At 45.6% G+C, this 27644-nt stretch overlaps 1 protein-coding gene across 1 annotated transcript in view; it reads right to left on the reverse strand.

Annotated features, from left to right (window-relative positions):
• The window catches only part of LOC144826622 (synaptotagmin-7-like), a 236625-nt gene that overhangs the window by 73355 nt on the left and 135626 nt on the right, over window positions 1-27644 (reverse strand). The window contains exon 3 of the mRNA XM_078685145.1: window positions 7383-7545. Within this exon, the coding sequence (XP_078541271.1) occupies window positions 7383-7545 (163 nt within the window). The remainder of the gene's footprint in view (window positions 1-7382; window positions 7546-27644) is intronic.

Consider the following 27644-nt stretch of genomic DNA (forward strand, 5'->3'; position numbering starts at 1 on the left):
GGTCAAACCCCTTCTCAAGAAGCCCACAGCCGACCCGACAGACCTGAAAAACTACCGGCCCATCTCACTCCTCCCCTTCACCACCAAAATCACAGAGAGACTCGTAAACACCCAGCTGACCGCCTTCATCGGAGAAAACTCCAACCTAGACACCTCCCAGTCTGGCTTCCACAGCAACCACAGCACTGAGACCGCCCTTCTCGCTGCCACCGATGACATCCGCATGCTACTCGGCCAGGGACAAACCGCGGCACTCATCCTACTAGACCTCTCCGCAGCCTTTGACACCGTCTCACATCACACCCTCACTGCCAGACTCCACGACGCTGGGATAAGTGGAACCGCCCTCTCCTGGATCCGATCCTTTCTCTCCGACAGAACCCAGAGGATCAGACTCACCCAATTCCTCTCCGAACACACAGAGATCAACTGCAGTGTACGCCAAGGATCATCACACAGCCCCACGCTTTTCAACATCTACATGGTCCCCCTTGCTGCCATCGTCAGACAGCATGGGCTCACCATAGTATCATGCGCTGATGATACCCAGCTAATCCTCTCGCTCACCAAGAAACCCGAAGACACCAGTCTCTGCTTCCAGGAAGGAATGAAGGACGTCACCGCCTGGATGAAAAGGAGTTGCCTGAAGCTCAACTGGGAGAAGACTGAGGTCCTCATCCTCGGACCATCCGCCTTTGCCTGGGACAACACCTGGTGGCCTTCTGCCCTCAGGAGCCCGCCACCCCGACAGACCACGCACGGAACCTCTGCATCATCCTCGACTCCTCCCTCACCGTGACCCGCCAGATCAACTCCATGGCCTCCACCAGCTTCATCTGCCACCAGATCCTCTGCAAGACCTTCAAATGGATCCCGCCGAATGCAGAAAAACAGTCACCCACGCTCTCATAACCAGCAGACTGGACTACGGCAACACCCTCTACATCGGAATCAACAGAACTCTCCTTCACAAACTCCAAACCATTCAGAACGCCGCAGCCAGACTCATCCTTGGAACCACACGGCATGAACACATGACACAATACCTAAGAAACCTCCACTGGCTCCCCGGAGAGAAGAGAATAACCTTCAAACTTCTCACCCACACCTACAAATCCCTCCACAACATCGGACCCAAATACCTCAACGAGAGAGTTTCCTTCCACGTACCCAAGAGGAACCTCCGCTCCGCCTACCTTGCTCTCACAGAGACCCCCCACATCTGCAGAAACAGATCAAGTGGCAGAGCGTTCTCCTACGTCGCAGCCAAAGCCTAGACTGAACTCCCCGCCAACATCAGACGCTCCTCCGCTCCTTCAGGAAGAACCTCAAGACCTAGCTTTTCGACTGAACCAGAGATGCACCCCCCACTTCTCCCCCTAGCGCACTTTATTAACCCCCTGATTGATTGACTGATTGAACATATGATCTATATTATTGACAAAGTGAGGTCATAATATTGTTCTTTATTAAAACTCTGTTTTCCTCTGTGATTTTTCAATACATTTCTTGTTGCGCTATATGTTAGGGGAAGTATTACATTCAGACAGTTTGCAGGAGACATAATTTAGGTTCCCAGTGCTGTTCTGTATTATGATGAACTATATCCTCTTCCAACCATCCACATATATTTCTTGTAATACAGAGAAAAAGTAATAATGTTCCCCTGGTTGCTCATGTATGCAAAATAGGCATTTGTGTGTGTTGTGTTATTATACAAAATTATGTTGGTCTGATAAAACTTCAGTGATGTGTATTATTGTACGTTATGTGACATCACTTCCTGGAAACATTCGGAATCAAATGTCATATGAGATCACTTTCTGTGATGTCATGAAGATCACTCCCGCTACCCCTGGGCATTGTGGTCAATCAACAAAGGTCATATGATGTCCCTTTCTGTGATGTCATAAAGGTCAAAGGATCCTTAAAATCACTCTAGCTACCATGAGCATTTCTGTGAATCAACGTCTATGTGGACAAGGCTGCAGATGCTGCCCCCAGCAAAGGAGCAGCAAAATAAGGTTGAAATGTGCATCCCGTGCCTACTGCACAGCCTGAACTGCAACTTAATAAAGAGAGCAGGTAAATGCAGGGCTTAGACTGCATATGGGGATAGTGACTAATGAGTCCAGGCACGACTGCCACGCGCTTATGACTTTTTAACGAAGGGTTGAAAAAAACATTGAACCGAGGTCCTCTACTAATAAGTGAGACTGTTTTGTGAGATCTGCATCCATGCATAATTCTTGTATACTCTATGTGGCATTTGGGAGCTGTAGAGAAAGACACTCAACCGTAGCTGGTAGGAGAGGGGTGCTAGGAAGAAGGAGGTTGTTGCTCTTCACTGTTTAATACAACCTATTACAACCTTGTATTTTTCTCTCATCACATAATGTATTTAGTGTCCAGATGTTGAGTTCTGAGCTCTTGCCCCTCCGCCACACTATCTTCTGTAGGTGGTATTGGCTGCTCACCCTCACTCGCTAACCTGAGGAGTCAAGTGCATAGAGGGTTGCACTTGGCCCTTGTTGTAGAGCCACAGTAGGATGGCAGCAGGATCCCAGTGGCAAATTACCCCTGACTGGGGGCATGCCGCCCTATAACCTATCCCCCACCTCTGCACAGGATCTGACGGGGTTTACATCCTAAGGATTATTTTGGTGCTTGCATGCACTGCACAATCAATTTTGCACTGCACCTGTAGGCTTTTACTATAGTTATTAAATTGATGCAATGCTTTATGTCTTTGATGCAATGGAGAATTGATGTAATGCTTTACGCAGCCCTAAGACACCATTTCCCCCCTTAAATTTAGCAAAAGCTAAAACAAGGAATCTTGCCTTGCCCTGGTACTCTGAATCCCTTAAAATGGAAAAACAGCTTGCAGAAAGCTTGAGCGAAAGTGGAGGATTTCTAAATCCTCAGAGGGCAAACTCATCTACAAATCTGCTTTAGGAATATATCATAAAAGTCATACACTGGGCAGATAGACTCACAGTCGAAAGAATAAATAATGCAGGTAATTGGTCGAAAGAGCTCTAAAGAATTTACAAATACTGTTACATTTTCCTCTACTATTCCAGCATCTCAGGTATTCTGTGATGATCTTGCAGCTAATTTTGAACATAAAGTCGAAACAATTGAACAGTTCTTTCCACAAAATGTAGAACTGGAAAGGCAATTTCCATTTAAATCCTCAGCTACTTCCCTTCCTACGACTCTTGAAACGTTTGATCCTGTTACTTCTGAGAAAGTGCTGCTTCTGCTCAACAAGATCAAATCTGGATCCCCAGAGGATCGTGCTCCCCCTCACAATATGGCTACTTTGGTCCCAGTACTCCTTGTCCATCACAGATTTGTGCAACCTCTATCTAAATTTGGATGCTGGGGCAGCTGTCACGCTATATAAAACACCCTAACATAACTAAATGGAAACCTGCACAGGTCAAACTGATTTTCACAAAACCTACAGCTGACCCTGCAGATTTGGTCAATTACAGGCCTATATCATTGCTCCCCTTTATTGGAAAGTTCACAGAGATCTTAGTTAATCAACACCTGTTTTCTTTTTTAGAAACCTTTTCACTATTAGACCCTTCCTAGTCCTGGCTTCCGTGCATCTTGGAGCACGGAGACAGCTCTGGTGGAGGTTACTGATACAATTCGGCTTGCCTTAGACCACGGGTACTCAGCTATGCTGGTTCTCCGGGATCTATCAGCAGCTTTTGATACAATTTCTCATGTAAACCATATCCACAGATTGGAGGAGATTGGTGTCAGACGCAAAACACAGGGATGGTTGGAAAACTTCGTGTCGGCACGGACACATGCAGTACAGTTGGATCGCTACATCTCCAGAAGTATAGCCATAGAGAGAGGGGTTCCGCAAGGATCCATCTTAAGTTCCACCCTTTTTAAAGTATATGTGGCCGCTCTGGTGACGGTTATTAGGTCATGTGGCTTTGATGTCATCTGATATGCTGATGACACACAACTTGTCATCATCATGGAGGCCTAATCCGGAATCTACTAAACTCAAATGTAGGGGCTGCATGATTAAGACTGTCTCCTGGGTGATGACTAATTTCCTTCAGCTGAACTACAGTAAAACCATGTTTTTGCTTTTTGGGAAAGCTCCTGGTCCTGCGATTGGTGGCTGTCAGAATTAGGACTTACTCCAACCCGTAAAAAAATCATAAAAAATGTAGGTGTTCTTATTGATGATAACCTTTCCATGAAAGAGCAAGTCAATTCAATCTCTGGTGGTACATGCTTTGGTCTGATGTACATGCTCAGGAAACCCTTTCAATGGATTCCCATACAGACCAGGCACTAATAGTGAGTTTATATGTTATCAAAGAGATGTTATTTTAGTCTCTCAAAAGGAAGTGCATACCTGGTTGATATTCTGATAGTGAGTCGCCTGGACTACGAAAATGCCCTAATGGTCTTCATGAACAAAGGCTTTTCTTCCAAACTTTAAGTTGTTCAGAACACAGCAGTCTGCCTGATCTGCAGCCTATCTCCTCTCTTTCCATCTGGACCCATTTTATGATTCTTTCATTGTCTTCCCATACAAAAGCGTGCTCTTTTTAAACGTCTTTGCCTGGTTTTTAAATCCCTGGCCGAGGGGCCCATGTTAACTGACACACAAGCTGCAGCCATACATTCCGTCTCCCCATCTTAGATCCAGATAATTATTGCAGCTACATCCTAGGAGTATTCATATGGCCAGATATGGGGGCCGCTCCTTCTCTTTCTTGGCCCCTAAATACTGGAACCAGCTAACCCTGCTGCTACATTCTTGTTCAGACTTACTTCCATTTAAGAAATGTTTAACAACATGGTTGTTTAATCTCTAAAATCATAATGAATTGCAACCTGTGATGGCTGCTCAATTGCCTAGAGATCCCCACGGGGATGAGTTGTGCGCTTAGCAAATTCATATAACATAACATAACAATGCTTTACACCATTTACACCACCTTCCCTCAAGTGCAAAACCTCAGTAAAGAACCACCACCCCCATGTCATTCTGTCTGGATCCATAGAATTAATGGTATGGAGAATTGTGCAACAGTTTTGTCTCTCCAACAACTTTGGTCACATTCTTGCTCATTCATCAAAGGTCTTTGGGTTCCAGGACCACCAGTTCTTTCAAAACTACTTGGGCACCTGTGTATCGCCGGTGTGTAGCTGGGACCCGTGAATCTGTTTTGTGTAGATATCATTCAATCCATACATTTTTTCGGTCCCTAGAAACCCAGTGAAACTCCCATCAATATAATCTTTACAGGTCTTCAATTTTTATTAGAGCGTGGAAAATTGTATGGTAAAGTCATAGAAGAGCACCGTCTGGTTTTCTGTTTACTATGGGGGAATAAGATTCTCTCAATCCCCAATCCCATTCTCAAGGTGATTCAACACCAATATTTTTCTGATTATGCGAAGCTGTGTGTGGTTCATTGTTTAACGGTGTCTGAGTCCAGCACCTGCATTCACATAACCTCCCCCTCTTCCTCTTAACTTCTGAAAATATATCAGAAAGCCCTTGTCTCTTGTTCATTAGCCACTTTCACCACAAGTTCTAGCTAGATTATGGAATGAGAATTCTCTGGCAAGCATAAAGCCCTTATTGTGCCCATTTAAGGCATATTGATACTTTAACACGCAAGCTAACTGATATGTGTTCCAATAAATATATATATATTCTCTCTCTCTCTCTCTCTCTCTCTCATTTGACCCTCTGTGATAGTCAGTTGTTTGATTGATTTCTTCAGCTGTCTATTATGTCGTTTTCTCCATTAACTCATACTGTGCTAATTGGCCGCATACTGTAACCACCTGCACTGCCTAACGATTCTCTTTGTCTTTATTTATGCTTATGCTCGAATCTTGGGGCTAGATGTAGGTAATTCTATTTTACCACTTCTTAAATACCGAATTTTACCGATTCGGTATTTAAGAAGTGGTAAAATAGAGTGGGGGGATGTAGGTATTTCAGAATCGGTAAATACCGAATCGTTAAGATTCGGTATTTACCGATTCTGTAAATACCGATTCGGTAATGCCCATTGATTCCTATGGGCATTGAAGCCCATAGGAATCAATGGGCATTACCAAATCGGTATTTACCGATTCGGTAAATACCGATTCCAGCAAGGGTGCAGGGGGTGTCACTTTGACACCCTCTAGCACCCCAAATACAGGTATGTGCGCCATGCGGCACACAGACATGCCCTAAGGGCATGTCTGTCTGTCACATGGCATAGGTGTGCATGCACAGATGTGCATGCACACCTGAATTCGGTATTTTACCACACAATAGGATTGTGTGGTAAAATACCGAATTCTGAAGGCCTGTAGCACTGTAAACAGTGCTACCTACATCTTGGATTTACCAAATCGGTAAAATTACCGATTCGGTAGTTTACAGATTCTGTAAATTTACCGATTCGGTAAATTTACCGAATCTGTAAAATGATGCCCCTACATCACAAATACCCATTTACCGGTCGGTAACGGCCGAAATCGGCCGTTACCGGTCGGTAAATGGCCTCCTACATCTGGCCCTAAGTGTCTTGCATTATATGTTAAGCAACTTTATTGTTTTTTCATGGTTATGTGAGGTGCTCTGATACCTTCGGGTCTAGCTAACGCTATATAAAACCTATAAATAAATAATAACTTTCCTAAAAGCATGCATCTTCGGTTCCCCCCCCCCCAAAAGAACATATCCTAAACATATTCTATTTCAACCATTCCTGCAAAAGACCTCAAACACAAAACGCTTTTCAATCTACTGCTAACCTGGTTGGGAAAACTCCAAGAATTCTAGTGTTCATGCCTGCTGGCTGTTTCCTAATAGACAGTAAAGTCATAATTTCATTAAAGACATTGCAACAAGTATTAACCTGCTTTTATCTTTTCAAGCCTAGGTGAAAATAAGTTTCCCCTGTTTTTTTCTGTTGATTTGTTTTTCTAGCTCCAACTTTGACCAGTTTTAGTCTGATCTAAGCAGAATATGGTTCCAGGCAAGTGAGGAGTAGCTCTGTTATACCTTTTCCCTTACCTGCATGACATGGCAACTTTCTTTTCTATAAGAGGCATGTTAACGTCTTTGCTTACACCATGAAAAAAAGATTGCTATCTCCAACTGGGCGTTTTGGAGAAATGGCTGGGCTGTAATTGTTGGAATTCATTGCATTTTCATTGGTTGTTTGTCTTCATAAAGCTCATGGGAAGGGTAGTTCTTTTAACCCTCTGCTTTGAAAAAGACAAGATTAGAATCGTAGTGGCAGCTCCCATGTTTCAATCATAACAGGACTATAATTTACATTTCAGTAAGGAAAGCATGCCTTTAAGAAAGAGAGGGGTACCTGGGGCTCCAGGCATGCGAGTTCGTCTGCCAAGGTTCTCCGCCTTTCGCACCATCACCTTAATGCGATTGGCCAGGGACTGGTACTGCAGAACGATGAAGAGTTGACCAAGCGCTTGGGGCTCTGAAAGTGCAAAACTGGAAACATCTTGGGTGCTCAGGCACTGAAAACAAAGTGAGAGAAACATTAGTCCCCAGAAATGTGGTCAGTTTTTGTATATCCAATACTCTAACTCACTATGCATCTTATTCAAGTTTTCTGAAAATCTAAAATGTCCATGCTGTATGTCAATGAGATGCTACAGTACTCTATGAGCAGTCACAAAGGTTTATTCCATCAGTAGGTATAACTTGTTCCTGCAAAAGCAGGAGCAAGTCAGACGTAACTTACAACTACTCACAGAACAAACTTTATGAATCCTTTCGTCTGGTTCTGGTCTATAGGAATGAGATTCTCTGGTTCTCTGTGTGTCTCTGCAAGAATAAGACACAAACAAGTTATCTGATAGTCTCTGCTTTGTGAGAATGATATTTTGTATCTGTGCTCTGTGGAAATGAAATTCTCTTGTTCCCTATGTCTTTCTGCTCTGAGGGAATGAGATTATCTGGGTCCCTGTGTCTCTCTGCTCTGAATGAAGCAGATTCTCTGGGTCACTATGTCTGGCTGCTTAGTGAGAATGAGACTTTATGGCTTCCCTGTGTATCTCTGTGCTGTAGAAATGAGACACGATCAAATTCATTGATTGTCTCAATTTAGTGAGAATTACATTTTCTGATTGCCAACATGTCTCTGCTCCGACGGAATGAGATTCTCTTGTTGTCTATGTCTCTCTGCTCAAACGGAATAAAATTCCGTTGTTCCATGTGTCTTTCTGCTCTGATAGAATGATGTTTTCTGGTTTCTTGCATCCCTCTGCTGTGTGGGAAGGACATTCTCTGGTTCCGCATGTCCCTCTGAGAGAATTGCAATTTGTGGTTCTGTATGTTTCTCTGTAGTGAGGGAATGAGAATACCTGCCCCCCTATGTCTATTTGCTCTGTGAAATTAGACTCACTCATTCCTCCTGTTTCTCTGCTCTGAAAGAATGAGACACATCCAAGTTCCTGATTATCTGTGCTTTGTAAGATTTCAGTTCTCTAGTTCGGTTTGCCTCTCTATCTCTATGAATGAGGTTCTCTGGTTCTCTCTGTCTGTTTGCGAGAAAGAAATGCCCTGATTTGGTGTCTCTCCCCTGTAAGAATGTGACACGGGTGTTCCTGTGAGAGCAGATGTTGGTGAGACTGAGACACACAAGGTCACTTGAGTTCACGTTAATCTGCTCTGCCAGAATAGGATGCCATGACTTGGTGTCCCTCTCCTATAAGAATGTACCACTGGTGTTCTTGTGAGAGCATAGGGTTGTGAGACCAGGACACTGATTCCCTGGGTGTGTTTCCATGATAGAGGTGCTCTGGGTCTGTGTATGTGAGTTTATTTTGTGAGAACGGGAGGCTTGATTTCACTCTCTGTGAGTATGAAAGGTTCTGGTGCTGTATACAAATCTGCCCCTCTGGTACTCTCTGTCTCTGCTGTGTGAGAATAGGAAGCTCTGGTACTATGTGTATGCTGCGTGAGTATAAGTAGCTCTGTTAATATGTGTGTTGAAGGCCCTATGGTACTCTCTGTCTCTGCTGTGTGATTATGAGACGCTCTAGTACTGTGTGTATCTCTGCCCTCTGGTACTCTCTGTCTCTGCTGTGTGAGAATAGGAAGCTCTGCTAATGTGTGTGCCGCTGCCCTCTGGTACTCTCTGTCTTTGCTGTGTGAATATGAGAAGCTCAGGCACTGTGTGTGTCTCTGCCCTCTGATACTCTCTGCCTCTGTTGCACAAGAATAGGAAGCTTCAGTACTGGGTGTATCTCTGTCCCGAGTGCTCTGTTCTCTTGTGTGTGAGAACAGGAAGCTCTGTTAATGTGTGTGTCGCTGCCCTCTGGTACTTTCTGCCTACTGCGGGATAATAGAAAGCTCTGGTACTGAATGCATCTTTTCCCTCTGGTACTTTCTGCCTACTGTGGGATAATAGAAAGCTCTGGTACTGAATGCATCTTTTCCCTCTGGTACTCTCTGCCTGCTGTGGGATAATAGAAAGCTCTGGTACTGTATGCATCTTTTCCCTTGGTACTCTGTCTCTGCTGTGTGAGAATAGGAAGCTCTGGTACTGTATGTATCTTTTCCCTCTGGTACTCTGTCTCTGCTGTGTGAGAAAAAGAAGTTCTGGTTCTGTATGCATCTTTTCCCTCTGGTACTCTGTCTCTGCTGTGTGAGAATAGGAAGCTCTGGTACTGTATTCATATTTTCACTTTGGTACTCTGTCTCTGCTGTGTGAGAATAGGAAGCTCTGGTACTGTATTCATATTTTCACTTTGGTACTCTGTCTCTGCTGTGTGATAATAGGAAGCTCTGGTACTGTATGCATCTTTCCCTCTGGTACTCTGTCTCTGCTGTGTGAGAATAGGAAGCTCTGGTACTGTATGCATATTTTCCCTTTGGTACTCTGTCTCTGCTGTGTGAGAATAGGAAGCTCTGGTACTGTATGCATCTTTTCCCTCTGGTACTCTGTCTCTGCTGTGTGAGAATAGGAAGCTCTGGTACTTTATGCATCTTTTCCCTCTGGTACTCTGTCTTTGCAGTGTGAGAATAGGAAGCTCTGGTACTGTATGCATATTTTTCCTTTGGTACTCTGTCTCTGCTGTGTGAGAATAGGAAGCTCTGGTACTGTATGCATCTTTTCCCTCTGGTACTCTGTCTCTGCTGTGTGAGAATAGGAAGCTCTGGTACTGTATTCATATTTTCACTTTGGTACTCTGTCTCTGCTGTGTGAGAATAGGAAGCTCTGGTACTGTATTCATATTTTCACTTTGGTACTCTGTCTCTGCTGTGTGATAATAGGAAGCTCTGGTACTGTATGCATCTTTTCCCTTGGTACTCTGTCTCTGCTGTGTGAGAATAGGAAGCTCTGGTACTGTATGCATCTTTCCCTCTGGTACTCTGTCTCTGCTGTGTGAGAATAGGAAGCTCTGGTACTGTATGCATATTTTCCCTTTGGTACTCTGTCTCTGCTGTGTGAGAATAGGAAGCTCTGGTACTGTATGCATATTTTCCCTTTGGTACTCTGTCTCTGCTGTGTGAGAATAGGAAGCTCTGGTACTGTATGCATCTTTTCCCTTGGTACTCTGTCTCTGCTGTGTGAGAATAGGAAGCTCTGGTACTGTATGCATCTTTTCCCTCTGGTACTCTGTCTCTGCTGTGTGAGAATAGGAAGCTCTGCTAATATGTGTGCCGCTGCCCTCTGGTACTCTCTGTCTTTGCTGTGTGAATATGAGAAGCTCAGGCACTGTGTGTGTCTCTGCCCTCTGATACTCTCTGCCTCTGTTGCACAAGAATAGGAAGCTTCAGTACTGGGTGTATCTCTGTCCCGAGCCCTCTGTTCTCTTGTGTGTGAGAACAGGAAGCTCTGTTAATGTGTGTGTCGCTGCCCTCTGGTACTTTCTGCCTACTGCGGGATAATAGAAAGCTCTGGTACTGAATGCATCTTTTCCCTCTGGTACTTTCTGCCTACTGTGGGATAATAGAAAGCTCTGGTACTGAATGCATCTTTTCCCTCTGGTACTCTCTGCCTGCTGTGGGATAATAGAAAGCTCTGGTGCTGTATGCATCTTTTCCCTCTGGTACTCCCTGCCTGCTGTGGGATAATAGAAAGCTCTGGTACTGTATGCATCTTTTCCCTTGGTACTCTGTCTCTGCTGTGTGAGAATAGGAAGCTCTGGTACTGTATGCATCTTTTCCCTCTGGTACTCTGTCTCTGCTGTGTGAGAATAGGAAGCTCTGGTACTGTATGCATATTTTCCCTTGGTACTCTGTCTCTGCTGTGTGAGAATAGGAAGCTCTGGTACTGTATGCATCTTTTCCCTCTGGTACTCTGTCTCTGCTGTGTGAGAAAAAGAAGCTCTGGTTCTGTATGCATCTTTTCCCTTGGTACTCTGTCTCTGCTGTGTGAGAATAGGAAGCTCTGGTACTGTATGCATCTTTTCCCTTGGTACTCTGTCTCTGCTGTGTGAGAATAGGAAGCTCTGGTACTGTATGCATCTTTTCCCTCTGGTACTCTGTCTCTGCTGTGTGAGAATAGGAAGCTCTGCTAATGTGTGTGCCGCTGCCCTCTGGTACTCTCTGTCTTTGCTGTGTGAATATGAGAAGCTCAGGCACTGTGTGTGTCTCTGCCCTCTGATACTCTCTGCCTCTGTTGCACAAGAATAGGAAGCTTCAGTACTGGGTGTATCTCTGTCCCGAGTGCTCTGTTCTCTTGTGTGTGAGAACAGGAAGCTCTGTTAATGTGTGTGTCGCTGCCCTCTGGTACTTTCTGCCTACTGCGGGATAATAGAAAGCTCTGGTACTGAATGCATCTTTTCCCTCTGGTACTTTCTGCCTACTGTGGGATAATAGAAAGCTCTGGTACTGAATGCATCTTTTCCCTCTGGTACTCTCTGCCTGCTGTGGGATAATAGAAAGCTCTGGTACTGTATGCATCTTTTCCCTCTGGTACTTTCTGCCTACTGTGGGATAATAGAAAGCTCTGGTGCTGTATGCATCTTTTCCCTCTGGTACTCTCTGCCTGCTGTGGGATAATAGAAAGCTCTGGTACTGTATGCATCTTTTCCCTTGGTACTCTGTCTCTGCTGTGTGAGAATAGGAAGCTCTGGTACTGTATGTATCTTTTCCCTCTGGTACTCTGTCTCTGCTGTGTGAGAAAAAGAAGTTCTGATTCTGTATGCATCTTTCCCCTTGGTACTCTGTCTCTGCTGTGTGAGAATAGGAAGCTCTGGTACTGTATGCATCTTTTCCCTCTGGTACTCTGTCTCTGCTGTGTGAGAAAAAGAAGTTCTGGTTCTGTATGCATCTTTTCCCTCTGGTACTCTGTCTCTGCTGTGTGAGAATAGGAAGCTCTGGTACTGTATTCATATTTTCACTTTGGTACTCTGTCTCTGCTGTGTGAGAATAGGAAGCTCTGGTACTGTATTCATATTTTCACTTTGGTACTCTGTCTCTGCTGTGTGATAATAGGAAGCTCTGGTACTGTATGCATCTTTTCCCTTGGTACTCTGTCTCTGCTGTGTGAGAATAGGAAGCTCTGGTACTGTATGCATCTTTCCCTCTGGTACTCTGTCTCTGCTGTGTGAGAATAGGAAGCTCTGGTACTGTATGCATATTTTCCCTTTGGTACTCTGTCTCTGCTGTGTGAGAATAGGAAGCTCTGGTACTGTATGCATATTTTCCCTTTGGTACTCTGTCTCTGCTGTGTGAGAATAGGAAGCTCTGGTACTGTATGCATCTTTTCCCTTGGTACTCTGTCTCTGCTGTGTGAGAATAGGAAGCTCTGGTACTGTATGCATCTTTTCCCTCTGGTACTCTGTCTCTGCTGTGTGAGAATAGGAAGCTCTGCTAATGTGTGTGCCGCTGCCCTCTGGTACTCTCTGTCTTTGCTGTGTGAATATGAGAAGCTCAGGCACTGTGTGTGTCTCTGCCCTCTGATACTCTCTGCCTCTGTTGCACAAGAATAGGAAGCTTCAGTACTGGGTGTATCTCTGTCCCGAGTCCTCTGTTCTCTTGTGTGTGAGAACAGGAAGCTCTGTTAATGTGTGTGTCGCTGCCCTCTGGTACTTTCTGCCTACTGCGGGATAATAGAAAGCTCTGGTACTGAATGCATCTTTTCCCTCTGGTACTTTCTGCCTACGGTGGGATCATAGAAAGCTCTGGTACTGAATGCATCTTTTCCCTCTGGTACTCTCTGCCTGCTGTGGGATAATAGAAAGCTCTGGTACTGTATGCATCTTTTCCCTCTGGTACTTTCTGCCTACTGTGGGATAATAGAAAGCTCTGGTGCTGTATGCATGGAACAACCTGCCCAAAACTCTCAGACAACAAACGCTGGAAAAACCCTTCAGAAAGCTCTTAAAGACCTGGATTTTCAACCTCTCCGATGACCACTCTAAAGCGGCCATCTAATCCCTTCTTCAACCGCAGGATTGGCCACTCAGGTTCTTTAGCGCCAAGATGCTCCCTCCGGAGCGAACGTCGCGCTCTACAAATAACCTCACAAATATCACAAATATCACAAATATGCATCTTTTCCCTCTGGTACTCTCTGCCTGCCGTGGGATAATAGAAAGCTCTGGTACTGTATGCATCTTTTCCCTTGGTACTCTGTCTCTGCTGTGTGAGAATAGGAAGCTCTGGTACTGTATGCATCTTTTCCCTCTGGTACTCTGTCTCTGCTGTGTGAGAAAAAGAAGTTCTGGTTCTGTATGCATCTTTTCCCTCTGGTACTCTGTCTCTGCTGTGTGAGAATAGGAAGCTCTGGTACTGTATGCATCTTTTCCCTCTGGTACTCTGTCTCTGCTGTGTGAGAAAAAGAAGCTCTGGTTCTGTATGCATCTTTTCCCTTGGTACTCTGTCTCTGCTGTGTGAGAATAGGAAGCTCTGGTACTGTATGCATCTTTTCCCTTGGTACTCTGTCTCTGCTGTGTGAGAATAGGAAGCTCTGGTACTGTATGCATCTTTTCCCTCTGGTACTCTGTCTCTGCTGTGTGAGAATAGGAAGCTCTGCTAATGTGTGTGCCGCTGCCCTCTGGTACTCTCTGTCTTTGCTGTGTGAATATGAGAAGCTCAGGCACTGTGTGTGTCTCTGCCCTCTGATACTCTCTGCCTCTGTTGCACAAGAATAGGAAGCTTCAGTACTGGGTGTATCTCTGTCCCGAGTGCTCTGTTCTCTTGTGTGTGAGAACAGGAAGCTCTGTTAATGTGTGTGTCGCTGCCCTCTGGTACTTTCTGCCTACTGCGGGATAATAGAAAGCTCTGGTACTGAATGCATCTTTTCCCTCTGGTACTTTCTGCCTACTGTGGGATAATAGAAAGCTCTGGTACTGAATGCATCTTTTCCCTCTGGTACTCTCTGCCTGCTGTGGGATAATAGAAAGCTCTGGTACTGTATGCATCTTTTCCCTCTGGTACTTTCTGCCTACTGTGGGATAATAGAAAGCTCTGGTGCTGTATGCATCTTTTCCCTCTGGTACTCTCTGCCTGCTGTGGGATAATAGAAAGCTCTGGTACTGTATGCATCTTTTCCCTTGGTACTCTGTCTCTGCTGTGTGAGAATAGGAAGCTCTGGTACTGTATGTATCTTTTCCCTCTGGTACTCTGTCTCTGCTGTGTGAGAAAAAGAAGTTCTGATTCTGTATGCATCTTTTCCCTTGGTACTCTGTCTCTGCTGTGTGAGAATAGGAAGCTCTGGTACTGTATGCATCTTTTCCCTCTGGTACTCTGTCTCTGCTGTGTGAGAAAAAGAAGTTCTGGTTCTGTATGCATCTTTTCCCTCTGGTACTCTGTCTCTGCTGTGTGAGAATAGGAAGCTCTGGTACTGTATTCATATTTTCACTTTGGTACTCTGTCTCTGCTGTGTGAGAATAGGAAGCTCTGGTACTGTATTCATATTTTCACTTTGGTACTCTGTCTCTGCTGTGTGATAATAGGAAGCTCTGGTACTGTATGCATCTTTCCCTCTGGTACTCTGTCTCTGCTGTGTGAGAATAGGAAGCTCTGGTACTGTATGCATATTTTCCCTTTGGTACTCTGTCTCTGCTGTGTGAGAATAGGAAGCTCTGGTACTGTATGCATCTTTTCCCTCTGGTACTCTGTCTTTGCAGTGTGAGAATAGGAAGCTTTGGTACTGTATGCATATTTTCCCTTTGGTACTCTGTCTCTGCTGTGTGAGAATAGGAAGCTCTGGTACTGTATGCATCTTTTCCCTTGGTACTCTGTCTCTGCTGTGTGAGAATAGGAAGCTCTGGTACTGTATGCATCTTTTCCCTCTGGTACTCTGTCTCTGCTGTGTGAGAATAGGAAGCTCTGCTAATGTGTGTGCCGCTGCCCTCTGGTACTCTCTGTCTTTGCTGTGTGAATATGAGAAGCTCAGGCACTGTGTGTGTCTCTGCCCTCTGATACTCTCTGCCTCTGTTGCACAAGAATAGGAAGCTTCAGTACTGGGTGTATCTCTGTCCCGAGTGCTCTGTTCTCTTGTGTGTGAGAACAGGAAGCTCTGTTAATGTGTGTGTCGCTGCCCTCTGGTACTTTCTGCCTACTGCGGGATAATAGAAAGCTCTGGTACTGAATGCATCTTTTCCCTCTGGTACTTTCTGCCTACTGTGGGATCATAGAAAGCTCTGGTACTGAATGCATCTTTTCCCTCTGGTACTCTCTGCCTGCTGTGGGATAATAGAAAGCTCTGGTACTGTGTGCATCTTTTCCCTCTGGTACTTTCTGCCTACTGTGGGATAATAGAAAGCTCTGGTGCTGTATGCATCTTTTCCCTCTGGTACTCTCTGCCTGCCGTGGGATAATAGAAAGCTCTGGTACTGTATGCATCTTTTCCCTTGGTACTCTGTCTCTGCTGTGTGAGAATAGGAAGCTCTGGTACTGTATGCATCTTTTCCCTCTGGTACTCTGTCTCTGCTGTGTGAGAAAAAGAAGTTCTGGTTCTGTATGCATCTTTTCCCTCTGGTACTCTGTCTCTGCTGTGTGAGAATAGGAAGCTCTGGTACTGTATTCATATTTTCACTTTGGTACTCTGTCTCTGCTGTGTGAGAATAGGAAGCTCTGGTACTGTATGCATCTTTCCCTCTGGTACTCTGTCTCTGCTGTGTGAGAATAGGAAGCTCTGGTACTGTATGCATATTTTCCCTTTGGTACTCTGTCTCTGCTGTGTGAGAATAGGAAGCTCTGGTACTGTATGCATCTTTTCCCTCTGGTACTCTGTCTTTGCAGTGTGAGAATAGGAAGCTCTGGTACTGTATGCATATTTTCCCTTTGGTACTCTGTCTCTGCTGTGTGAGAATAGGAAGCTCTGGTACTGTATGCATATTTTCCCTTTGGTACTCTGTCTCTGCTGTGTGAGAATAGGAAGCTCTGGTACTGTATGCATCTTTTCCCTCTGGTACTCTGTCTCTGCTGTGTGAGAATAGGAAGCTCTGGTACTGTATGCATATTTTCCCTTTGGTACTCTGTCTCTGCTGTGTGAGAATAGGAAGCTCTGGTACTGTATGCATCTTTTCCCTCTGGTACTCTGTCTCTGCTGTGTGAGAATAGGAAGCACTGGTACTGTATGCATCTTTTCCCTCTGGTACTCTGTCTCTGCTGTGTTAGAATAGGAAGCACTGGTACTGTATGCATCTTTTCCCTCTGGTACTCTGTCTCTGCTGTGTGAGAAAAAGAAGCTCTGGTTCTGTATGCATCTTTTCCCTTGGTACTCTGTCTCTGCTGTGTGAGAATAGGAAGCTCTGGTACTGTATGCATCTATTCCCTCTGGTACTCTGTCTCTGCTGTGTGAGAATAGGAAGCTCTGGTACTGTATGCATCTTTTCCCTTGGTACTCTGTCTCTGCTGTGTGAGAATAGGAAGCTCTGGTACTGTATGCATCTTTTCCCTCTGGTACTCTGTCTCTGCTGTGTGAGAATAGGAAGCTCTGGTACTGTATGCATCTTTTCCCTCTGGTACTCTGTCTCTGCTGTGTGAGAATAGGAAGCTCTGGTACTGTATGCATCTTTTCCCTCTGGTACTCTGTCTCTGCTGTGTGAGAATAGGAAGCTCTGGTACTGTATGCATATTTTCCCTTTGGTACTCTGTCTCTGCTGTGTGAGAATAGGAAGCTCTGGTACTGTATGCATCTTTTCCCTCTGGTACTCTGTCTCTGCTGTGTGAGAATAGGAAGCACTGGTACTGTATGCATCTTTTCCCTCTGGTACTCTGTCTCTGCTGTGTGAGAATAGGAAGCACTGGTACTGTATGCATCTTTTCCCTCTGGTACTCTGTCTCTGCTGTGTGAGAAAAAGAAGTTCTGGTTCTGTATGCATCTTTTCCCTCTGGTACTCTGTCTCTGCTGTGTGAGAATAGGAAGCTCTGGTACTGTATTCATATTTTCACTTTGGTACTCTGTCTCTGCTGTGTGAGAATAGGAAGCTCTGGTACTGTATGCATCTTTCCCTCTGGTACTCTGTCTCTGCTGTGTGAGAATAGGAAGCTCTGGTACTGTATGCATCTTTTCCCTCTGGTACTCTGTCTCTGCTGTGTGAGAAAAAGAAGTTCTGGTTCTGTATGCATCTTTTCCCTCTGGTACTCTGTCTCTGCTGTGTGAGAATAGGAAGCTCTGGTACTGTATTCATATTTTCACTTTGGTACTCTGTCTCTGCTGTGTGAGAATAGGAAGCTCTGGTACTGTATTCATATTTTCACTTTGGTACTCTGTCTCTGCTGTGTGATAATAGGAAGCTCTGGTACTGTATGCATCTTTTCCCTTGGTACTCTGTCTCTGCTGTGTGAGAATAGGAAGCTCTGGTACTGTATGCATCTTTCCCTCTGGTACTCTGTCTCTGCTGTGTGAGAATAGGAAGCTCTGGTACTGTATGCATATTTTCCCTTTGGTACTCTGTCTCTGCTGTGTGAGAATAGGAAGCTCTGGTACTGTATGCATATTTTCCCTTTGGTACTCTGTCTCTGCTGTGTGAGAATAGGAAGCTCTGGTACTGTATGCATCTTTTCCCTTGGTACTCTGTCTCTGCTGTGTGAGAATAGGAAGCTCTGGTACTGTATGCATCTTTTCCCTCTGGTACTCTGTCTCTGCTGTGTGAGAATAGGAAGCTCTGCTAATGTGTGTGCCGCTGCCCTCTGGTACTCTCTGTCTTTGCTGTGTGAATATGAGAAGCTCAGGCACTGTGTGTGTCTCTGCCCTCTGATACTCTCTGCCTCTGTTGCACAAGAATAGGAAGCTTCAGTACTGGGTGTATCTCTGTCCCGAGTCCTCTGTTCTCTTATGTGTGAGAACAGGAAGCTCTGTTAATGTGTGTGTCGCTGCCCTCTGGTACTTTCTGCCTACTGCGGGATAATAGAAAGCTCTGGTACTGAATGCATCTTTTCCCTCTGGTACTTTCTGCCTACGGTGGGATCATAGAAAGCTCTGGTACTGAATGCATCTTTTCCCTCTGGTACTCTCTGCCTGCTGTGGGATAATAGAAAGCTCTGGTACTGTATGCATCTTTTCCCTCTGGTACTTTCTGCCTACTGTGGGATAATAGAAAGCTCTGGTGCTGTATGCATGGAACAACCTGCCCAAAACTCTCAGACAACAAACGCTGGAAAAACCCTTCAGAAAGCTCTTAAAGACCTGGATTTTCAACCTCTCCGATGACCACTCTAAAGCGGCCATCTAATCCCTTCTTCAACCGCAGGATTGGCCACTCAGGTTCTTTAGCGCCAAGATGCTCCCTCCGGAGCGAACGTCGCGCTCTACAAATAACCTCACAAATATCACAAATATCACAAATATGCATCTTTTCCCTCTGGTACTCTCTGCCTGCCGTGGGATAATAGAAAGCTCTGGTACTGTATGCATCTTTTCCCTTGGTACTCTGTCTCTGCTGTGTGAGAATAGGAAGCTCTGGTACTGTATGCATCTTTTCCCTCTGGTACTCTGTCTCTGCTGTGTGAGAAAAAGAAGTTCTGGTTCTGTATGCATCTTTTCCCTCTGGTACTCTGTCTCTGCTGTGTGAGAATAGGAAGCTCTGGTACTGTATGCATCTTTTCCCTCTGGTACTCTGTCTCTGCTGTGTGAGAAAAAGAAGCTCTGGTTCTGTATGCATCTTTTCCCTTGGTACTCTGTCTCTGCTGTGTGAGAATAGGAAGCTCTGGTACTGTATGCATCTTTTCCCTTGGTACTCTGTCTCTGCTGTGTGAGAATAGGAAGCTCTGGTACTGTATGCATCTTTTCCCTCTGGTACTCTGTCTCTGCTGTGTGAGAATAGGAAGCTCTGCTAATGTGTGTGCCGCTGCCCTCTGGTACTCTCTGTCTTTGCTGTGTGAATATGAGAAGCTCAGGCACTGTGTGTGTCTCTGCCCTCTGATACTCTCTGCCTCTGTTGCACAAGAATAGGAAGCTTCAGTACTGGGTGTATCTCTGTCCCGAGTGCTCTGTTCTCTTGTGTGTGAGAACAGGAAGCTCTGTTAATGTGTGTGTCGCTGCCCTCTGGTACTTTCTGCCTACTGCGGGATAATAGAAAGCTCTGGTACTGAATGCATCTTTTCCCTCTGGTACTTTCTGCCTACTGTGGGATAATAGAAAGCTCTGGTACTGAATGCATCTTTTCCCTCTGGTACTCTCTGCCTGCTGTGGGATAATAGAAAGCTCTGGTACTGTATGCATCTTTTCCCTCTGGTACTTTCTGCCTACTGTGGGATAATAGAAAGCTCTGGTGCTGTATGCATCTTTTCCCTCTGGTACTCTCTGCCTGCTGTGGGATAATAGAAAGCTCTGGTACTGTGTGCATCTTTTCCCTTGGTACTCTGTCTCTGCTGTGTGAGAATAGGAAGCTCTGGTACTGTATGTATCTTTTCCCTCTGGTACTCTGTCTCTGCTGTGTGAGAAAAAGAAGTTCTGATTCTGTATGCATCTTTTCCCTTGGTACTCTGTCTCTGCTGTGTGAGAATAGGAAGCTCTGGTACTGTATGCATCTTTTCCCTCTGGTACTCTGTCTCTGCTGTGTGAGAAAAAGAAGTTCTGGTTCTGTATGCATCTTTTCCCTCTGGTACTCTGTCTCTGCTGTGTGAGAATAGGAAGCTCTGGTACTGTATTCATATTTTCACTTTGGTACTCTGTCTCTGCTGTGTGAGAATAGGAAGCTCTGGTACTGTATTCATATTTTCACTTTGGTACTCTGTCTCTGCTGTGTGATAATAGGAAGCTCTGGTACTGTATGCATCTTTCCCTCTGGTACTCTGTCTCTGCTGTGTGAGAATAGGAAGCTCTGGTACTGTATGCATATTTTCCCTTTGGTACTCTGTCTCTGCTGTGTGAGAATAGGAAGCTCTGGTACTGTATGCATCTTTTCCCTCTGGTACTCTGTCTTTGCAGTGTGAGAATAGGAAGCTTTGGTACTGTATGCATATTTTCCCTTTGGTACTCTGTCTCTGCTGTGTGAGAATAGGAAGCTCTGGTACTGTATGCATCTTTTCCCTTGGTACTCTGTCTCTGCTGTGTGAGAATAGGAAGCTCTGGTACTGTATGCATCTTTTCCCTCTGGTACTCTGTCTCTGCTGTGTGAGAATAGGAAGCTCTGCTAATGTGTGTGCCGCTGCCCTCTGGTACTCTCTGTCTTTGCTGTGTGAATATGAGAAGCTCAGGCACTGTGTGTGTCTCTGCCCTCTGATACTCTCTGCCTCTGTTGCACAAGAATAGGAAGCTTCAGTACTGGGTGTATCTCTGTCCCGAGTGCTCTGTTCTCTTGTGTGTGAGAACAGGAAGCTCTGTTAATGTGTGTGTCGCTGCCCTCTGGTACTTTCTGCCTACTGCGGGATAATAGAAAGCTCTGGTACTGAATGCATCTTTTCCCTCTGGTACTTTCTGCCTACTGTGGGATCATAGAAAGCTCTGGTACTGAATGCATCTTTTCCCTCTGGTACTCTCTGCCTGCTGTGGGATAATAGAAAGCTCTGGTACTGTGTGCATCTTTTCCCTCTGGTACTTTCTGCCTACTGTGGGATAATAGAAAGCTCTGGTGCTGTATGCATCTTTTCCCTCTGGTACTCTCTGCCTGCCGTGGGATAATAGAAAGCTCTGGTACTGTATGCATCTTTTCCCTTGGTACTCTGTCTCTGCTGTGTGAGAATAGGAAGCTCTGGTACTGTATGCATCTTTGCCCTCTGGTACTCTGTCTCTGCTGTGTGAGAAAAAGAAGTTCTGGTTCTGTATGCATCTTTTCCCTCTGGTACTCTGTCTCTGCTGTGTGAGAATAGGAAGCTCTGGTACTGTATTCATATTTTCACTTTGGTACTCTGTCTCTGCTGTGTGAGAATAGGAAGCTCTGGTACTGTATGCATCTTTCCCTCTGGTACTCTGTCTCTGCTGTGTGAGAATAGGAAGCTCTGGTACTGTATGCATATTTTCCCTTTGGTACTCTGTCTCTGCTGTGTGAGAATAGGAAGCTCTGGTACTGTATGCATCTTTTCCCTCTGGTACTCTGTCTTTGCAGTGTGAGAATAGGAAGCTCTGGTACTGTATGCATATTTTCCCTTTGGTACTCTGTCTCTGCTGTGTGAGAATAGGAAGCTCTGGTACTGTATGCATATTTTCCCTTTGGTACTCTGTCTCTGCTGTGTGAGAATAGGAAGCTCTGGTACTGTATGCATCTTTTCCCTCTGGTACTCTGTCTCTGCTGTGTGAGAATAGGAAGCTCTGGTACTGTATGCATATTTTCCCTTTGGTACTCTGTCTCTGCTGTGTGAGAATAGGAAGCTCTGGTACTGTATGCATCTTTTCCCTCTGGTACTCTGTCTCTGCTGTGTGAGAATAGGAAGCACTGGTACTGTATGCATCTTTTCCCTCTGGTACTCTGTCTCTGCTGTGTTAGAATAGGAAGCACTGGTACTGTATGCATCTTTTCCCTCTGGTACTCTGTCTCTGCTGTGTGAGAAAAAGAAGCTCTGGTTCTGTATGCATCTTTTCCCTTGGTACTCTGTCTCTGCTGTGTGAGAATAGGAAGCTCTGGTACTGTATGCATCTATTCCCTCTGGTACTCTGTCTCTGCTGTGTGAGAATAGGAAGCTCTGGTACTGTATGCATCTTTTCCCTTGGTACTCTGTCTCTGCTGTGTGAGAATAGGAAGCTCTGGTACTGTATGCATCTTTTCCCTCTGGTACTCTGTCTCTGCTGTGTGAGAATAGGAAGCTCTGGTACTGTATGCATCTTTTCCCTCTGGTACTCTGTCTCTGCTGTGTGAGAATAGGAAGCTCTGGTACTGTATGCATCTTTTCCCTCTGGTACTCTGTCTCTGCTGTGTGAGAATAGGAAGCTCTGGTACTGTATGCATATTTTCCCTTTGGTACTCTGTCTCTGCTGTGTGAGAATAGGAAGCTCTGGTACTGTATGCATCTTTTCCCTCTGGTACTCTGTCTCTGCTGTGTGAGAATAGGAAGCACTGGTACTGTATGCATCTTTTCCCTCTGGTACTCTGTCTCTGCTGTGTGAGAATAGGAAGCACTGGTACTGTATGCATCTTTTCCCTCTGGTACTCTGTCTCTGCTGTGTGAGAAAAAGAAGCTCTGGTTCTGTATGCATCTTTTCCCTTGGTACTCTGTCTCTGCTGTGTGAGAATAGGAAGCTCTGGTACTGTATGCATCTTTTCCCTTGGTACTCTGTCTCTGCTGTGTGAGAATAGGAAGCTCTGGTACTGTATGCATCTTTTCCCTCTGGTACTCTGTCTCTGCTGTGTGAGAATAGGAAGCTCTGGTACTGTATGCATCTTTTCCCTCTGGTAATCTGTCTCTGCTGTGTGAGAATAGGAAGCTCTGGTACTGTATGCATCTTTTCCCTCCGGTACTCTGTCTCTGCTGTGTGAGAATAGGAAGCTCTGGTACTGTATGCATCTTTTCCCTCTGGTACTCTGTCTCTGCTGTGTGAGAATAGGAAGCTCTGGTACTGTATGCATATTTTCCCTTTGGTACTTTGTCTCTGCTGTGTGAGAATCGGAAGCTCTGGTACTGTATGCATCTTTTCCCTCTGGTACTCTGTCTTTGCAGTGTGATAATAGGAAGCTCTGGTACTGTATGCATCTTTTCCCTCCGGTACTCTGTCTCTGCTGTGTGAGAATAGGAAGCTCTGGTACTGTATGCATCTTTTCCCTCTGGTAATCTGTCTCTGCTGTGTGATAATAGGAAGCTCTGGTACTGTATGCATCTTTTCCCTCCGGTACTCTGTCTCTGCTGTGTGAGAATAGGAAGCTCTGGTACTGTATGCACCTTTTCCCTCTGGTACTCTGTCTCTGCTGTGTGAGAATAGGAAGCTCTGGTACTGTATGCATATTTTCCCTTTGGTACTTTGTCTCTGCTGTGTGAGAATCGGAAGCTCTGGTACTGTATGCATCTTTTCCCTCTGGTACTCTTTCTCTGCTGTGTGAGGATAGGAAGCTTCAGTACTGTCTGTATTGCTGCTCTCAGCCCAATTTGAAACACAGTGGTCTGGAGAATGGAACCTAGGTATGGAGGATTCCACCCATTGACCCTTTGAGTTCAGACCCTTAGCTTCTTAACCAGGCCAAGTAGGAAAGCCCTCCCCGGGTCTGCAGACCCTGCCTGCCCCTGGCTATTAGTGACACAGTGGGCTGGAGTAGGTAGCCCAGGGCTGGGGGCTATACACCAGCTCTGACCAGGGTCTGCAGGGGTCTGTTGAGAGCTTTTTTACCCATCCAAGCAGGGAAGCCCTCCCACGGGCCTGCAGGACCCCTTCTAGGGCACTCTGCGACACTGCGGGCTGGAGCTCTGACCCTGATCCCTGGTCAGAGCTTCTTAACCCAGCCAAGCACGGAGGACCTCCCCAGGTCTGCGGGACCCTGGCCCGGGCTATGAGTGTCACAGTGGGCTGGAGTAGGGATCCCTTCCCAGTGCTTGTGGAACCGCGTCTCGGGCACTTTGTGAGACGGCAAGCCGGTGTGCAGACCCCAGGTTTTGTTTATTTAAGTTCAAAATATCACCAGTGATATTGGCATGGCACATTTTGCACCAACCATGTTGGTGTGGTAAATGTCTCAGGTGTAATTTTCACACCCAAATTATAAATTCGCATAGCCCTAGTGAGGAGGATAGTGAGCCCTGATCGAAATACTCTTTCAGAGAGAGGAAGACTTGACGGTCCAGATGCTGGAGGTTGCATGGCAAACGGGAAAAGAGCTGATGAAGGCGAATCCAGCCTCTTTTTTCCTGGACACGTTCCTCAGGATAGAGGTTAGGAAAAAACTTATGCCACTTAGAGAATTCAGATCCAAAGTTCCTGGAGAATGAACATTGAGAAATTAAGGGGCATATTTACAAGTCCCTACCTCCACCACAACGTCTCTTTTTTGGACGTTGTGGTGGCGGTAGGGGCTTCGCCTTATTTACCAGGTAGCGTTAAGCCACTTAACGTGGCTTAACGCTGCTTTGTAAATAAGGCAGCATTTCATGCTACACTTAGCCTGAAACAGGAGGGCAAATGAATGTTGCGATGTTCTACCACAGCACACATTGATTTTGATGCTGCCCCATATTTACAAGGGTGGCGTAAATATGGAGCAGCGCCTAAATTAAGACCAGAGAAAACCTGGTCTTACCCTGGTGAAACAAGGAGAAATGTTTAATTTCTCCTCGTTTTTGATGTTTTTATATGTGCTGCGTTGTGCAGCATACATGTAAACAGCAACACACCATTGATTGTTTATGTGCAGGAAGCGACACCTTCCTACACATAAACAATCTTCCCTTGCAACGCAGACATCCTTGCAATATGGTGCAAGGGATCCTGTGTTGGCGCAAGGCAGCTACATTTAACGCCAGTGTAGGGGGAAATTCAGGGCTGCACCATATTGTTGCAAATATGGTGCAGCCCTACGTTTCAGAAGTGGCGGACCTAAGGAGGCTAATGCAGCGCTCCGCCACTTCTATAGTAAATATGCCCCTCAATGTGAAGACGCATAGTAAGGAATATCTCCTATAGCATGCGATTAATGCATGCAACCTGCTGGACGCACTGGCTTTCTAGGTGTAGTGAAGGTGTTGCATAGACAGTGCTTTTCTGAGGGACCTATGTCTTGACTTGACCTGGCGTGCAATCCCAGGCTTGAACGAGTATTTGTTAAAATGGTTGCATATCAGTGTGTTGTCGACACCTAACCCCACTTGGGTTTGCAGGCTTGGTTAAAGATTTTAAACTCTTTTGGGCCAGATGTACTAAGAAAATGGTCAAAGTCTGGTCGTAAATTGCATACCAACATTTTGAGACCACTGCTTTACTTTGTAAATCAACCTATGTACTAATAAGTCAGTTGACAAAATAATGAATCGTACGAGGTCATACAATGACCTCCCTAACTAATATTCAATAGGCAGGTTGCAATTTGCAACCCCTTGTGATTGGCTACAATAACAGGGATGATGGCCTGCAAGGCACAGCAAACTACCATCAATGTGATTACATAACAAAACGAAAAGAAAATACATTTTAAAAGCAGCCCTGGTTCCTTAGGTAAACCAGTGCTGTTTTAAGTTAAATTCCGTCCTTGAAAACTTATGGGAGAGGGAGCAGGGTCTGCCTACAGTTGTTGAAGCTGCCACCTCGAACCCCAAAGGGGTAGAGGGCAGAAGGTCCCTTCTCCGTTGAGAATCAGTTACCACCCCAGTTTGGGGGTTGGTAACCTATCAATGGTTTGCAACTGGGTTAAATAGGTTGGCAAATCACAATCTGGAAGTAAGGGCTCCCAACACGCACCTTCCAAATTACGATTCAGTAATCGTTTCTAAACCTATTTTGTAATCGGAAAACCTCCCGAATCACAAGATGGGGTTAGTGCATATGTAAAACTATTTTGCGGTTGTAAATCCTAAATGTTACTAAATGAAGGGTTTGAGACTTGAAGACCCTTTGTACATCTGGCCCTTTGGTGCCAGTACACTTTTCCTCCCCTTCTTAATCGCCCCTCTGCACGCTCTCACCCATTTACTATTTCTCTTCTATCTGCAACCTCCGACTTCTCCCTTCACCTTTAGTGTTTTTTCTGCTAGTTCAGCATGACTCTGGAGTCCCTTAGAGGTATCCAGTCAAGGCGTCTGCCTTTGTCACCCACTGCCTTGAGGCTTATTATGGGTAGTGGTACCCAGGATACCCCTGCGGAGGACCACAACGAGAAGATAAGGTGAACGAGAATGACTCTCAGATATAGATATATTGTTTGCACATATATTTGTTCAGTCATGCAATGCATCAAGTGGTCATTGCCAGACAGGATGATTCGGGATTACTTGCTTTTAATGAAAATTTGACTTGCATACAAAACAAAAAAAAGAAAGGACTTGATTTTGCTACAGTGATACACACTGATTCCATGTTTCTCCCTGCTCAACATGAAATAAAGTACTTCACTTTCACTGCTTAATTTGAGCCAGTGGCTCAGGGGCGGCCCCTCCGCTTCGCCCCACTGGCTCATTGCAAGCAGCAAAAAAATAAAACAATATTATAATATTGTTTTATTTTTAAGCCTCTAGCTCTGCCAGCGTGTACAGGGAAGGGAGGGGCTGAGGCATGGGAGGGGGTGGAGGAGTGCAAGGTGCACTCCCTAAGTGCTCTTGTTGTTTGGCCGGCCGTTCAGGCCGACCAAAACACACATGTGCACTTAAGTTTCTCTAACCGGGCTGTATTGAACAGCCAGGTTAGAGAAACCCCACAGACTCCCTGATGTGAGTGGAGATTATTTCCAGCCCGCTCAGACCAATCCTAGCACTGCTCTGCAACACGGGGATTGGACAGGGAGTCTGGGACATAGTCACAGTGTGTCGGCTGGGACAAGGAAGTTCCAGCACTGAGGCGTGAGCGAGGCGGCCGGCAGCAGGTAAACTTAACTTTTGCGCTCCACCCTTCCTCCTACCCCTTCCCCCAACCCCTCATCTTTTTGTTTGTGGCGGCCCCCCACTGCAGTAACTGCCAGTGGGGCCACCAGCACTTATTTTTGGGGAATAGCACTTATTTTTCATGCATCAGATCATGGCGTCCGCAAGTGGGCTAAGTAGAGGGGATGCTCTGCCCCGACCCCCATCCCCTAGATTTTTCACTTGCCCCCTAGAAAGAATTTCAAGATCCTGCTGCCGCCATAATACCGGTACAAAAGGGGGTGGTGATGGACGGAGCATCTGAACCAATCAAACACTCACACCCAGTCAAAAGATCTGGGTTTGATCCATCACCGTTCTTTAGCCCACTCTGCCACCCCAGTTCAGACATGGCTATATGCAAATCAGTCTGACCCTGTGCCTCATGGAAACAGTCCAGCCCGAACTGCCAAGCCATGCCTTCCCTGGACCGGAAACAAGCTTCCGAGGACCGGTTTCTGGCGTTACAGCCGTCTTCAGCCCGGCTTGCTTGAATCCAGTGGAAAAGTGAGCAAGGGACTCACGTCTGAGCATACCCTGCCACACTTATGTCGGCCAAAGCGGTACAAAAGGGGGTGGTGATGGACGGAGCATCTGAACCAATCAAACACTCACACCCAGTCAAAAGATCTGGGTTTGATCCATCACCGTTCTTTAGCCCACTCTGCCACCCCAGTTCAGACATGGCTATATGCAAATCAGTCTGACCCTGTGCCTCATGGGAACAGTCCAGTCCGAA

The sequence above is a fragment of the Lissotriton helveticus genome, chromosome 3_2 (assembly GCF_964261635.1).
Source record: "Lissotriton helveticus chromosome 3_2, aLisHel1.1, whole genome shotgun sequence".
Taxonomy (NCBI): Eukaryota; Metazoa; Chordata; class Amphibia; order Caudata; family Salamandridae; genus Lissotriton; species Lissotriton helveticus.